The sequence below is a fragment of the Clarias gariepinus genome, chromosome 23 (assembly GCF_024256425.1).
Source record: "Clarias gariepinus isolate MV-2021 ecotype Netherlands chromosome 23, CGAR_prim_01v2, whole genome shotgun sequence".
Taxonomy (NCBI): Eukaryota; Metazoa; Chordata; class Actinopteri; order Siluriformes; family Clariidae; genus Clarias; species Clarias gariepinus.
Window position 1 is genome coordinate 24,708,372 of NC_071122.1, and position 14,704 is coordinate 24,723,075.

Here is a 14,704-nt window from a genome sequence, read left to right on the forward strand (position 1 = left end):
AAGGGAAAGATTCCCATGTGACCATATGCTAATGACAACCAGTTATTAATATTCTCCATCCACCTTCGTTAGGATTGCTCAGTGTTCTGGACATCGAGTGGATTTACAGCACCAGCCTTCACACAGATACCTTACACAGAGTCACATGACATGCTGCTGACAGTGTATCATCAATCTTCATTAAAACCTAGATATTACTCTGTATTTAATAGTGTGCGGGTGATCAGTCTTTATCTTTGTTAACATTTCATGTTACTGTAACAAACCAGCAGCAGGCATACACGTACATGACCAAAGTTTTTTATTCAGTGGTGTGTGTGTGTGTATGTGTGTGCGTGTGCGTGTGGATGTTGGAAATTGTTAAAAAGAAAATTCTACTTTCCTCTATAAAAAATTCTAATCGCCTCCCCCCCCCCCCCCCCCCCACCCCCCACACACACACCAATGTACATCGTGCAGTTGAAACATGAGACTCTGCTGTAATGGGTCAGGTGCTGTTTGGGGCGGGGCTTAGCAATGGGGTTTTACTTTCTCTCTCACTCATCTTCTATACCACTTTATCCTGTATTCAGGGTCGCAGGGACCTGGAGCCTATCCCAGGAGGCTTAGGGCACGAGGCAGGGTACACCATGGACAGGGTGCCAATCCATCGCAGGGCACACACACATACACTCACTCATTCACACACTACGGGCAATTTGGAAATGCCAATTAGCCTACCCTGCATATCTTTGGACTGTGGGAGGAAACCGGAGTACCCCGAGGAAACCCACAAAGCACGGGGAGAACATTCAATTCAATTCAATTCAATTCAATTCAATTTTATTTGTATAGCGCTTTTAGCAATTTTTCATTGCCGCAAAGCAGCTTTACACAGACAAAAGAATTATTTAAGTTTGTATGAAATGTGAATTTGTATGAATCAAAATGGTCAGTTTGTCCCTGGTGAGCAAGCCGAGGGCGACAGTGGCAAGGAAAAACTCCCTGAGATGGTAATAGGAAGAAACCTTGAGAGGAACCAGACTCAACATGGAACCCATCCTCATCTGGGTGAAACATGCACACTCTATGCACACCGAGACGGGAGTCGAGCTTGGCCGGGAATCGAACCAGGGTTTTATCTTTAGGAATATGATGCTAGGTCAGCTTTTCCAGCCTGAAACATCCCAGGGCTTGGCAATTGGCATATCTCACATAGTATGCAGCGTGCGTGAGTGTGTGTATTGATCTGCATATTAGCCTCCTGAGAGGAATACTGAGTGTTTCCACAGATACAGTCTCCTCTAGAGGGAGAGAAAGGATTGGGACATGGACACACACACACACACACACACACACATAAGGAGATGCAGATAGTGATACAGAGGAGCAGAAGGGAGTAGGCATCGAGTACATCTGTCAATTCTGCGTAAATCCAATAATCCATCACATTCATCACATTATACCTGAGCTGCCATCACTCTCTTTTACACACGTGTCTGTGTGTTATTTAATTTCCAGTCTGTACTATTATTAGCCCACGTACTGCATGAGTTGGACTGTTCGTCCTTGTAGAACCTGGGTGGTGTGTGCATAGGGGAAGGCTCGAGTGCCATGTGTATTTGTACTTCTCGTCAGCTTTACAGCACATTTAAAAACTCCAAAAAATCTACCTAAAGTAAATGCAAAACAAACATGGCTGTCACTAGCTTGCAGATTTTCACTGGACATAAGTGTGTGTGTGTGTGTTGTATACACTCTTTATCTGGCTCGGTGCAGTCATTGCAAAGCAGAAGGAATCTCACATGGGCAGGTTTGGGTTAACAAGACACAAGTAAAAAAAAATCGTCACATGCTACCTGTCGGTTCACCCCCGCCCCCCCCCCCCCCCCCCCCCCAACAGCTCCAACAGTCCCCCCCCTCCCTCCGTCTGCAGCTGAATCTTAGCCACGCCCCCTCTCTGCCACAGTGGTGTTCTTTGGTAGGCAGCATGACTTAGCAAGTTAGTCTCGAGAGCAGAGCAGAGGAAATTACATTACGCCCAGTACACAGTGTGTGTGTGTGTGTGTGTGTGTATGAATTTTAATATTTTATTAAAACCCTATCTACTATAAGTAATTCTTTGCACAGAATGATGTTTGCTTAGATTATTTTATCCCCTAGAATAAAATGTCTTAAACATTGACTCTGATTCCCCTTGAAACCGAGGTCAGTTTATATCTGGCTGAGTTCAGGTGCATGATGGGAATGTAGTATACCTGCTGTAGGTTGCTTGGACGTATGCAGTGTTGCGTCGGTTTTTTTTAATAGGACACGATCCTTCCATTGAACTTCAATGTTCACGCAGTTTGAATGCAGTGATAACGCAGTTCTACTCCGAATCCACCCGACTGCGAGATATAAACCAAAAATGTCATGTGTTTTTGCTTGCAATACATTTTTATAAGATGTTAGACACAAACTGAGCCAAAGCACAGAACAATCAGGTATAGACTGTTAGGTTCACACTGCACCAGCCGGAGGGTCTATAGGATTGGGGGATTTTTGTCATTTCTACTAGCATTTGGTGAAGTTTTCTTCATTCTTAACTGTTGGATGAAAGAATGAAATGATGTTTTAGTCCTGCACGCTAACCTTTTCGGCTGCTTAGTTTGATCACATGCAAATCAAATCAAACCCAAACGTTGGCTGGTGATTAGTGATGATGTCATGCATTTTTAGGTTGGATTCCTGTAGATGTTGTCCATTTTACTGTAACACACAGCTCCCTGAGGTTTTGTGAGTCATTGTACATGATGTAAAAGGGTGTGCAAGTCTGTACTGTATGTGTGTTTGGTGCATTCAAACATGAATTGCAGGCGTGTCCTTTATTCCACTTGTCTGGAGTCTCTGGTGATTAGATTCGCATGGACGGCTCAGCGTGTGTGGGATACGTCTGTCTCTCTAATTGTCTGTTCAGAAGATTTCATGGCACATGACTGAGCTGAAAGCCCAAGACCTGCAGCCATGCTGGATAAAGCTCGCTGCAGAGGCAGTAAAATATGCTGACGCAAGCTCCAGGGCCTGAAAGGAGTGTTAGAGAGAGAGGGGGGGGGGGGAGCTGTATATTGGTTTGTAGTGCTGACAAAACCGGACAGCATGACGGCTGAAGTGCTAAATGCAGAAATATTCTTGTATATGATCCTAAAATCTGTCCTGAAGTCTAGTTTCAACTGCGCACATCAGACATTGTCCAAGCAGCTTCACCGAACTCCAGATGTTGGTTTATTTATGTTTACAGAAGCAGCTCTTCACTCCTAATCTAGAATATGAAGTAGATTTGAGATTATCCTCTAAATAAGAGAGATAAGTTTCAGGGCTGAAGATGGTTTTATACTGGGTGGAAGTCACATGAAGCTGGAGAAAGAACACAATAAGTCTTTAAAAAGAAGCCCAACAATTTGTTCTTACTTTATTTTACGATTGTCTGCATCTTTGCATCACATGAACCAGCATCCACTTAGTGCCTGATTTTGCTGCACCGAAGATCAGAAATGATAAATCACCACCATCTGAAAGGGTTTAAATCCCATACCAGAAGGGGACGAATACATTGTGTTTTTTCAGACATGGGTTTCTTCGGTGCAGTTTTGTCCGACTGCAGTATCTGCTGATCGTTATGTTTAAAGCGCTTACAGCAGAAAGGCGTCGCTGTGGTTTTATTGTCCCTGCGAAATTATAATTAGTTTCTCTCTCAAGTCAATGAGAAGCTTCTTTTTTATTGCTAATGAGATTTTTTATGAGTTTGCAACTTTTATCTGTGAAACAGAGGATTCAATTTATTATTTGTGACCTTTGACCTACAGTATGACAACATGTTTATCGTATTCATCCAATTGAAAGTCATTCAACTTATTCGGATTCTAGTTTGGTTTGGGTTTCAGTGGGCACACAAACATTATAATGAGATCTTCTCTATACAGTATAAGCTTATATACAGTCTGGTATGGATTGTATCACTAGGGATTCAGACTCTTCCCACTGTCTCTCTTTGTGATGTCATTTAAAGGTGTAAAAAGGTGAGATTTGGACTGCTCGCAGTATTTTCCACAAGTTTAATAATAAATGAAACCGCTCCAGTGTCTATTATTGGAACATCCTGTTTTGGAGTGGCTTTACCACTCTAAAGGACACATGGCACATGGCAATCAATAAGCAGGGTGAGTTAAGGTAAGCAGACACACCATGCTCTTAGGGTTTTGATATAGATAGAGAATAATATGCCAGTGCTTGAGCTCGGTGTCGTTAAACCAGGAATCGGTAGGTAACAGCTGTTCGGCCAGAAAAGCATCTCTAATTGCTGCTGTTTGAATTTCTTCATAAAAGTCTAGTGACTATGTTTAATTGTTGCTGGATAACTACAGTATATTGGATTATACAGGCAGATTATGGATTATTATGGGCAGTGCTGGATCAAACGGTTAAGGCTGTGGGTTCAAACACCACCACTGCCAACACCACGGCCCTTAACCCTGTCTCCTCCAGGGGGCGCTGTATCCTGGCTGACCCTGTGCTCTGACTCCAGCTTCTAAACAGGGACATGCAAAAAAAATCATTTCAATGTGCTGTAAGGTACATATTAAAAATTATTGTATATTTAATTTAGTTATTAATCTATATAAAATATATGAAAATTTACATATATTTAAGATGTACAGCATGCCCAAAAATCCATAGACAACTAAATTGTTTAATTCTTCAGCCGACAGTCTCTTGTGTAGACGCTGGATACAAGAATATTTCTTAGTATATCAGAACTGATGTTGTTCCAGGCAGAGATGAAATGTTCGGGGCCGATTCACATTGACTACTGACTTCACATCAGCCCAATGCGATGTGAGGTCTGGTGCTGTTCCATCTAACAGTGTTAGTTTCTAAGTCATCTTCGGACTGAAATAAACAAAAAAGATCAATTTTCAAACAAGGAAAGCATTGCAAAACTGTCTAGCATTAGTCTTTCTTTCCCTTTGTTTGATGACCGATGGTCCAGTGAGTGAGTGAGTGAGTGAGTGAGTGTGCAGATGGAGATGTTTAACACAGTGCCCGTTCCTCCCACAGCAGTAGAGGACAAGTGCCAAGATATCGATCTCTAATGAACTCCCTTACTCCTGCTCATCAGTCAGTGACTCGTCATTATAACACATTACCCATTGACCTGGGGTCCTGCTGAAATCACTGACACAGACCAGAGCTGATTCCAGATTATATGGGAGAATATGGCCGTGTTCAAAAGTGCATACTGTTAATCATGGTAGGCTACAGCTTAAAGATTATTTAGTCTAAAAAGAGAGGTTAGTAGAATTGAACAATTTGTCCGAGTCATTCATTGTGCAGAAAGGAAGGGAGGGATCGTCATGCTTGTCCTTTTCCGAGTGGTGGGTAAAGGACACTATTTTGAACAGGGTAGGGTTGTGAAAAGAAAATCCTTATATAACTCTCGCCTATTGCTGTTTTGTTTTTTTCTCTCTCCAGTGTAATTGCATTGTGAGTAGCAGTAAGACATTGTAATTAGCTTTCAATACGGCAGCTTTTTCCCCCCACATCAGCCCTGACACATGCTTTTATAGCACAGGACTTTCTTTGTATTGCGTTGATTGCCTGCAACTTTTTGCTACACCAGTATTTTTCTTTCCATCCACATCTCAGGACCGCAAGCTGTCGAAAGTGGACCGTCAGAGGTTTAAGGAGGAGGCGGAGATGCTGAAGGGTCTTCAGCACCCCAACATCGTCCGCTTCTACGACTTTTGGGAGTCTCCCGTCAAAGGAAAGAAGTGCATTGTCTTGGTTACGGAACTAATGACGTCAGGCACGTTAAAAACGTGAGTCTCAGAGAGCTGATGGATAAGGAGATGATTTAACTCCAATGATTATGTGTTTTGCTAACGATTTAACTGTGATCAGTGTTATCTGTTAGGGTGCAGGATATATTCCCTGCAGGAGAACAGTAAATGACATCATTAATCATTCATCATGAAACATGAAACACTGAGATAGAGTTCCAGCAAAGTAATGAACATCAGTCAGAAATAAAGCTACTGCTCTGAAGCTCCTTTCGATTCATTTTTTGAATAAATAATGTAGTTGTGATTGTATTGTTTATCTGTAAGTGCCTCCCTCTCCTCTGTGTCTATCATGAAATTATCCTCTTAATTGCAGTGTCTGACACTCCAGACTGGGGTAAATACTTAGTGAATTATAATGCCAAAATAATGACACATAATATTCCCTTCACTGAAAGATCAAGTTGTTTAAAATAAAAAAAAAAAAAAAAAAAAAAAAAAAAAAATATATATATATATATATATATATATATATAATATTTTTTCTACATGGAACATCTCTCTATTTAAAGAAACCATACATATTTTTCAGCAAAATTCCATGGAACGTTTTTGGGCTAAATGTTAACCCTCGTTGGTGTCCACCTGCAGATATCATAAGAATCCATAAAAAAGTGTGCAATGGTCTGAAACAGAAAACAATGATAAATGGGATGTTCTCACACATGCGGCTTTATCCTCTGATCTATTTGGTGTAGAGCTACGCGTCATAGCAATACAGAACGATATGCACAATTTGTAATCAGATACCACCTCAGTCGGTAAATCTTTAAAAGCAGTTTTCTCTCTTGTTACTTTTGGGAGCAACCAGACTTTCAAGTGCTAGAACAGTGTCCAGTAAGTGGCGTTCCTCAGTGATGGGAGCATGACTAGCACATCTGCATGGTGAACAGAATTTAATGCGTTTGTCTGTGCAGGTACCTGAAGCGATTTAAGGTGATGAAGCCAAAGGTGCTGCGCAGTTGGTGCAGGCAGATCCTTAAAGGTCTTCACTTTCTGCACACACGCACACCTCCCATCATCCACCGAGACCTAAAGTGCGACAACATCTTTATCACTGGCCCCACAGGCTCGGTTAAGATCGGGGACCTGGGTCTGGCTACACTCAAGAGGGCGTCCTTCGCCACAAGCGTCATTGGTAACCATCTTTTCAAGGCTTTTATGGAATTATTTCTTGAATAAAATTACCCAAAATAATACAGACCAGTTATCATTTGAGTCTTCTCAAAGCAAATTTCATATTTTATATGTTTATTGTCCTTTCTTGTTGTTCCAAGTACTTGTACTCCAGGTTCCTCCCACAGTCCAAAAACTAGCAGGTTGTACTAACTGGTGTTTCCAAATGACCTACAGTGTGTGAGTAGGTGTGTTTGTGGTCTGCAGTGGACTGGCACCCCATTCAAGGAGTATCCCAGATGGTGCCTCAAGTAGGAAAGGCTTCAGGCCTCCCACAACCCTGTACAGAATAAGTTAACACTTACTTGTGCTGTGTGTTAGGCACTCCTGAGTTCATGGCTCCCGAGATGTATGAAGAACACTACAATGAGGCTGTAGATGTCTATGCGTTTGGAATGTGCATGCTGGAGATGGCCACATCCGAGTATCCATACTCCGAGTGCCAGAACGCTGCGCAGATCTACCGCAAAGTCACCAGTGTGAGTCACATTGGCTATAAATCAACACCTAGTTCAGAATCAAGCAGTTTGCCTGGATGCTACATCTCTCCAACTAATTGCTTGCATTCAATTATGCTTTTGGGAAGTATTTTTAGAACTGAACCAACATTGATTTAAAATGTCAATACACACTTTAGTTCAATACAGCATTTTAATCGACACAGACACATTGGTCACAGTACTTTTCATCTGTTAAAATCATGAACAAATCTATTTGTTTTTAGATGTTAGAACCAATATGGTTGCATTTTTCTTCAGGTATTTGTCGGAGAAAAATGAATATGTTTAACCAATAAAATGTGCTAAATCATGAAGAAGGGAAGAACATTGACACATGTGAAATACACACCAGTACATCTCAGCTGCCTGCTATAATGCTCCTTCCTCCCTGCACAGGGTGTCAAGCCAGCCAGTTACACTAAGGTCGTTGTCCCCGAGATTAAGGAGATCATAGGGGAGTGCATCTGCTATCACTCAGGAGAAAGGTGAGAGCACAGCACGTTCAGCCTAGCCTAGCCTATTGATAAACTTGTGACTGATGGATAAACTAGGAATAAATATATGATAGAGGATTTTTCTTCACTGTGTATTTCATGCTGTAATGTTTGAATGTGTAGACGTCTTTGTGTATGTGTGTGTCTGCATTTGGACTGTACAAGTTGTTGAGTCCCCCATCTTAAGTATGGCATGTTGTCAAGTATAATGCAAAAATGCTGGTATCAATTGGCCATTTATTACCTCTAAAAAAAAAAATAAAACCTTACAGGTGTATTGGATTTCTGAGAAAAAAGTTAAAGATCCAATAGCAAGACTCTTCTCTTTCCCCAGATACTCCATTAAGGATCTGCTGAATCATGCCTTCTTTGCAGAGGACACTGGTGTCAGGGTAGAACTTGCTGAGGAAGATGATGGCAAGAAAACATCAATCGCGCTGAGGCTTTGGGTGGAGGACCCGAAGAAGTTGAAAGGGAAGTACAAAGACAGCGGTGCGATCGAGTTCACCTTTGACCTCAACAAGGAGGTACCGGAGGCAGTTGCACAAGAAATGGTAAACATATTTCTATTAAATATAAAGGTTTTCATATGCTCTAAAAATCTTCAAAATCAAACTACTGTTGATATAGACTCTTATTACTGTAAGTATCTGTAAAATGTTGTGTCCTCTCCCCTTTAGGTTGACTCTGGATTGTTCCTGGATAGTGACATGAAGATTGTTGGCAGGTCAATCAGGGACCGTGTTGCTCTCATAAAATGGCGTAGGGAGCGGACCATCTCCAGGGACAAGAGTGAGACTGAAAAGAAGATCACTGAGGACCATGCACAGAATGTGCCTCGGGATCCCTCTTCTAAGTTGGCACAGAGTGCCATTCCCAGTGCTCCTGCAGAGCCTGGGGATCACGACAGTGAGTCAGTCAACCTCTCTAGTGGCCCGACCAGTTCAACTACATGTGAGCAACTGCTGTGGATACCAGGAGTTTATCATCCTGATATCTGCACAATAATGGCTTGACAATCATGCAATTTAGTAACACACACATTTTATATGTATTTACGTATTGCAAAACACATTGTCCCATAGGAAATAATGTAAATGCAGATAATCCATTCCAGCCTCCCAAAAATATTACCAATATTACCAATTTCTAATGCTATAATCATATTTTTGCATATTAAAACAATCAAAACATTTAGAAAAGACATGTAAATTTAGTAAAATATGAAATAAATAGACATTAAACCTCATGTAACCATCATTCATGATTCCTCTTGGAATACCGGCTGCTTTAAAAACCAAACTGAAAGCGGCTCCCTTTTCTTCTTGCTACCGATCTTAATAAAATTCTTTGGACCTATGGTGTTATGTCTTCACTAAATCTTGTACAAAATGGCAAAAAAATAAATAAATAAATAAAGTTAATTCGCTTCACTTGACTGTCTACTGACGTACTGACGCAAACAAGTTTTGAACAGCTCCTGGACTAAGACACATTCTAGGCAGCATTTGGATCGGCTCGCTTTGTTCACTTGTATGCTGAAAGTGCTTTGTAGGCTGAGGCAAATTCCTTGCAATATTCCAGTTCTTAGGTTCTAAGTAACTCTTAAACCAACAAAGTGGGTCCTAGTTCAAATTCAAGCTGGCTTTTATTGTCATTTTAACCATATACAGTTTAGTACACAGTGAAACAAAATGTTAGACCAAGGTACGACTAGTTTCACAGTGCATTAACGGAGCCTCAGGTTTACTTATGAGAGAAGGATGACATTCATAAACAGGTCCCAAAATTTTGTCCTGCCTGCAGACTTTTAATGTTATCAGTGAGTCAGCAGAATGAGTCATCACTGAACCTTCAAACGACCTTAAACTCGTTCACCCACAGCTGATTCTTCTACACATTTAATATCTGATCTAGACGTTCTTCCAGAGTAGAGATAATGGAAGATATATGCATTAAATTTTAGACTGTAAATAACACTGCACTTAAGCATTAAGTGCAAATGTATTTGCTAAAGTTGCTTTTTCTCACACCTCTGCAGCAGACAGCATTGCCGGCCCTGCAGCAATCTCGGATGGTTTGAATAACCAGCACAGCGTAATTTACCAGTCACTGTCAGAGCCCACCACCACCTCGCAGAAAGTCCTCAGTCCACCAGCACAGCTCCTTACTCAGTTACATCATGTGACCCAATCACAGCTAACAACTCAGCTTCAACAGGAGGTCCAAAACCAGATCGCTGCTCAGCTGCACTCAGGAGCACAACCGGTGGCCCAGTTTAAGCAAGAGATCATACAGCAATTTGTGGAGCCACAGAATTCAACTGTCCAGTTGCAACAAGTGGCCCAGCAACAGCACATTGCCCAGTTACAACAAGAGGCCCAGCAGCAACCTGCTATACATCCCCACCATGGAGCTCAGCAACAGCAACCTGCTGCCCAGCTACTCCAGGGGATCCAGCCACAATGCATGCAGCAAAACCCCACTGTGCAGCAGCATCATGTGGTTCATCAGCAACCTTCAGTACAGTGCCAACAGGAGGCCCAACAACAGGCTGTAGCGCAGTTATATCATGTACCTTATCAGCAATCATCTACTTCAATACACCAAGGAGCCTTTCTGCAGACCTCTGTACAGCTTAACCAGAGTTTGTACCAGCAGTCTTCCCCAGTAAGTATATTTACATTCAAGCTCCTTTACATTATACAGTTTTAAACACAAACATTCCACATCCCAATTTACTGTTCATTTTGTCCTTATTTTGAGAATTTTTGCTTTTATTTTTGCATTATCCATCTGTTCTCATGTCACATCTTTGACTGACTGCTCAGAGACATGTTTCCAGTCAATCCCAGGATTTTCATATGCAATTAGCAGCTCAGCTGGTACTAGAAGGGGCACTTCCTCACTTCCTGACCTCTTTTAGAGGAGAGCCCACTGGCACACCCATTCAAAGACACTGCCTCACCTGCTCTGCAGCTTTCCAAAATCAGAACAATCTCACAGAGAATCAGTAAAACAGTCACTTTGTATATGTGAATTTAAAGAAATCCCATCACACAAGAGTACCCCGATATATGGAACTGTTTCATCCACTGACACTGAATTGTTTTCTCATGGCTGCAACCTTTATACTGATTCTGACAATCCAAACCTTAAGACACACAACAATAGCTCTCTGCATACTCACTCAATGACTCCATTCTGATGTCCACATTACAGACAGTTGTCAACTGTTGCTCACTGCAACAGTGGACAACTCATAGGGTCCCTTGAACACTTTCACTCTTCCTCAAACGTCCACAGAAACCAATCACTGCGAATGTCCCCCAGGTCATTCTACCTTAAACACAGCCTCTCCAAGCTACATCACTGCATCCTCTAACGATGAATCTCCCAGAAACATGTGACTTCCTAGTCTTCTGTGCATCGACCCGATCTATCTGCAGTGCAAATCAGTCCTTCATCGCCTGAGCATACAAACTATTATTGTTTTGGAGAGGTCCCAGTAAATTCACAGCTTCCAATGTCTGACCTTTCCATGGTCTACGCCCCTACCCAAAACATGTCATCAATATCTTCTACTTATTTGAGGTCACCTCATAGCCCATCCTCTTTAGGGCTGCCCCTGTTCCCCATGACTACACAGTCCTGCACTAGCCAGGACCGAGATCTTTCTCATCTTGATCACTGTCTACATCACACTGTCAGGCGCCGCACCAGCTCCCCTGTATTAATGGACAGAAATGCAAGTCAGCCAGGAAGCAGACATGGAAATGTCACCATGTATCTCAAAGTTAACAACACTCAAAGCCTAGAATCATCACACACTCCCCATCATAAGGCACTTTATGCGCTGGTGTCTGTGTTTGATGGCAAGGTTGGACAAGATTTTTCATAACAGTGGTAACACTTCCCTCGATCCCAGAAGACATGTCTTTTGTACAAGGCTGATACATTTAATATGTCCACATTTTAGTGCTCCTTTGCTTGGCTAAACTCTAGGCCCCTCCGTTTCAACATCATAGAATCTTCCAGAATTGCTTCAGCTTTGCGATTTTACCTCTATAATGTTTACTGATCCCCAAAAGATAGGCATGAAACAGTAAACTGCCTTTCACAACATTTATATTTAAAGTGCATATGATTTCTAAGGGAAATTTTTGTTAGTCTGTTTATTAAATAGCTATATACATATCCTTTAAATGGACGCAAAACAATGCACGATTGTCAAGCATACTGCAGTAACTATAAAAGCTATGAACAGCAACTGGTACGATACTGCAAATTACCCTCATCATCATTTTTTCCAGCAGGTTCTTTTGAGTACCATCTACCCACTGCTCTAAGTAATATACAGTAGTTTATGTAGTTTGCCTTTTTGTTTTGTTCTTTCTGCAGGTAATAATAACTCTTTTTGTAAATTTTTGTTTCACCCCAGCTATTATTGCGCCTTTAATTGCTAGCAACACTTTAGGTGAAATACAATGTATTTTTTCTGCGTGAATGTTTAAGGATCACTTTGATACATTTCTTATGGTTTCTAGCCCACTGCTAAATTGCCTCAAACTATATCGGCTCCAGCAACCCCAGCAGCGACTGCACCACAAGGACAGGAGGTAATATTACACCGTTCCGGCTAATTTAAGAAAAGCATCTGCTTCTGCCTTACGATAACCCAGTACATTCATGCTAAACGTTTGTGTAATGTCTGTGTGGTGGTGTCCATAATCAATAACTATACCTTAGTTTTCATGGTGTAGTGGCTTAGTATTTTAATTTAGCGTGTTCTTTTTTGTGTTTTTATTTCTCTTAGTTTCACCTCTATCTCCATTCTGCAGCTTTCCTGTCCCAGGTAGATCTACCCGCTCAGATCATCTTGTCACCAAGCTTTCAGTGATTGGCTCTTAGACAATCTTAAATGGAAATTATGGCACTATGTCTTCAATCCCAAAAATAGTTATCCTATTGGCACTTAGAATGTCAACAGCTAACACGTTCTTGACTAAGTTGTTGGAGATAGATACGTGCACGTAAAGGAGTACTTAATTCCAAAATGCTAACATTGATAATGAATTAAAGGTAGTAGAAATAAGGTTTTCATTGTTATCCATGTTAGCACTATTGGAAGAAGAGTTCCTTTAAAACCTGCGTCCTTTGTTTGTTGTTATTAGGAAAGTCACAAGCTGATCATTGTGAAGCCAGTTTCACAGATCTGATCTTAGTCTTTCTTTCCTAGACATTAGCAAATCTTCAACCGGTTGTGGAAACAACTTCTGATGGACAGACACATCCTCAGCATCTGCGTCAACCTGCTTCTGCTATGCTCGGCACTGCACCATCTTCTCAACCACAGCAAAGTGTTCATGCTGCACCCTTACTGCAACCGCTGCAGATATCCACTAAAGTATGTAACTTGGTCTTAATCACTAACCAAATCTTTCTAACTTCATTTACAAGTTAATTTTTAAAAATGCTTTATTCTTACTTCCTCAGTTCTCATCACCATACTCCGTCATGTCAGTGGGCACTCCTGCCAGAAGTGAGGCAGTGACATTTTCCCCCATGGCATATAGCACCCCCTACCCCAGTAGTGCTCCGCCAGTACCTCCATCCTACTACTCTCAAAGTCCGGTCCATGTCCCACTACCAGCCACACAGAACTTGTCCTCCATTCCCCTAGCTGGTACACCTCAAACCCCTGTATCTGCTCCTCTGGGAACTATCCTGGGCATAACCCTTTCTCCATCCCTCCTACAATCACAACAACAGGTGTACCCTTCTGCTCTTCCACCAGAGAGCACTCTTCTTCAACCCCAACTCACCCAGTCATCTATACCCCTTTCTCATACATTGTTGCAGCCACTGTCCTCCTTTTCTCCACAAGAGCCCTGTATCTCTGCACCACTTGCACAGGTAGATACTAATGAATTGTTCTCTAAGAGAATGTAAAGTTATTTCATTGTACCTTTGTTTATACAGTGGAAACTCGGATTACGAGTAACGTGGTTTACGAGTGTTCTGCAAGACGAACAAAAATTTGTAATAAATTTTTACTTAAAAAAAAAGAGCATTGTCTTGGTTTACGAGCACCGAGTATCATGTATCACGCACACGCTTCATGTTTTGACGCTGGGCGTCATGTGATTACAACTGAGCCAACGGTTTTTCTCTCTCTTGCGTTGCAGAATGGTGGGTAATCGTCTCCCCTGCTGGGTCTTAGTGCTTGTCTCTTACTGGTATAATCAACATCCATGCACGCAAACCACCACCCCCCCCCCCATCCCCTGCTACTCCCGGCTTCACACACACATACACAAAAACTCTCTGCCTTACACAGAAACTCCGCTCTGTCGCGGTTCTTTTCAAAGGTAAAGTGGAGGTTCATTTGTTTTTTTTGTTGTTTGTTTTGTTAGTTTACAGCAGTGATTTCCTTAGTATGCGCTCACGTGACTAGCGATGTTCCTTGCTAGTCTAATGTTTCCAATAAAACAATATCTCCGTTAATGTGTGCTGTATGCACACACATCTCACACACACACACACACACCCTCGCCTTTACAGCTCCCCTTTCACCCCCTCCTCCTCTCGGCTTTACACACAGATACAGACGGACACTTTCTGCACACACACAGCGCCTGCGTGCACAAATGGAAACACTTATCTATTTTTAAAG

At 41.8% G+C, this 14,704-nt stretch overlaps 1 protein-coding gene across 7 annotated transcripts in view; it reads left to right on the forward strand.

Moving 5' to 3' along the window:
• wnk2 (WNK lysine deficient protein kinase 2) overlaps positions 1–14,704 on the forward strand; it is a 31,145-nt gene that overhangs the window by 3,089 nt on the left and 13,352 nt on the right. For 4 of the 7 annotated variants that reach the window (XM_053484247.1, XM_053484249.1, XM_053484250.1 and 1 more), the window contains 11 exons: positions 5,665–5,837; positions 6,776–6,996; positions 7,356–7,513; positions 7,931–8,019; positions 8,363–8,582; positions 8,709–8,982; positions 10,070–10,698; positions 12,576–12,647; positions 12,845–12,883; positions 13,268–13,435; positions 13,525–13,944. In XM_053484247.1, coding sequence (XP_053340222.1) covers positions 5,665–5,837; positions 6,776–6,996; positions 7,356–7,513; positions 7,931–8,019; positions 8,363–8,582; positions 8,709–8,982; positions 10,070–10,698; positions 12,576–12,647; positions 12,845–12,883; positions 13,268–13,435; positions 13,525–13,944 — 2,463 coding nt within the window. The remainder of the gene's footprint in view (positions 1–5,664; positions 5,838–6,775; positions 6,997–7,355; positions 7,514–7,930; positions 8,020–8,362; positions 8,583–8,708; positions 8,983–10,069; positions 10,699–12,575; positions 12,648–12,844; positions 12,884–13,267; positions 13,436–13,524; positions 13,945–14,704) is intronic. The other 3 variants (XM_053484252.1, XM_053484253.1, XM_053484251.1) reach the window with 2 other exon arrangements.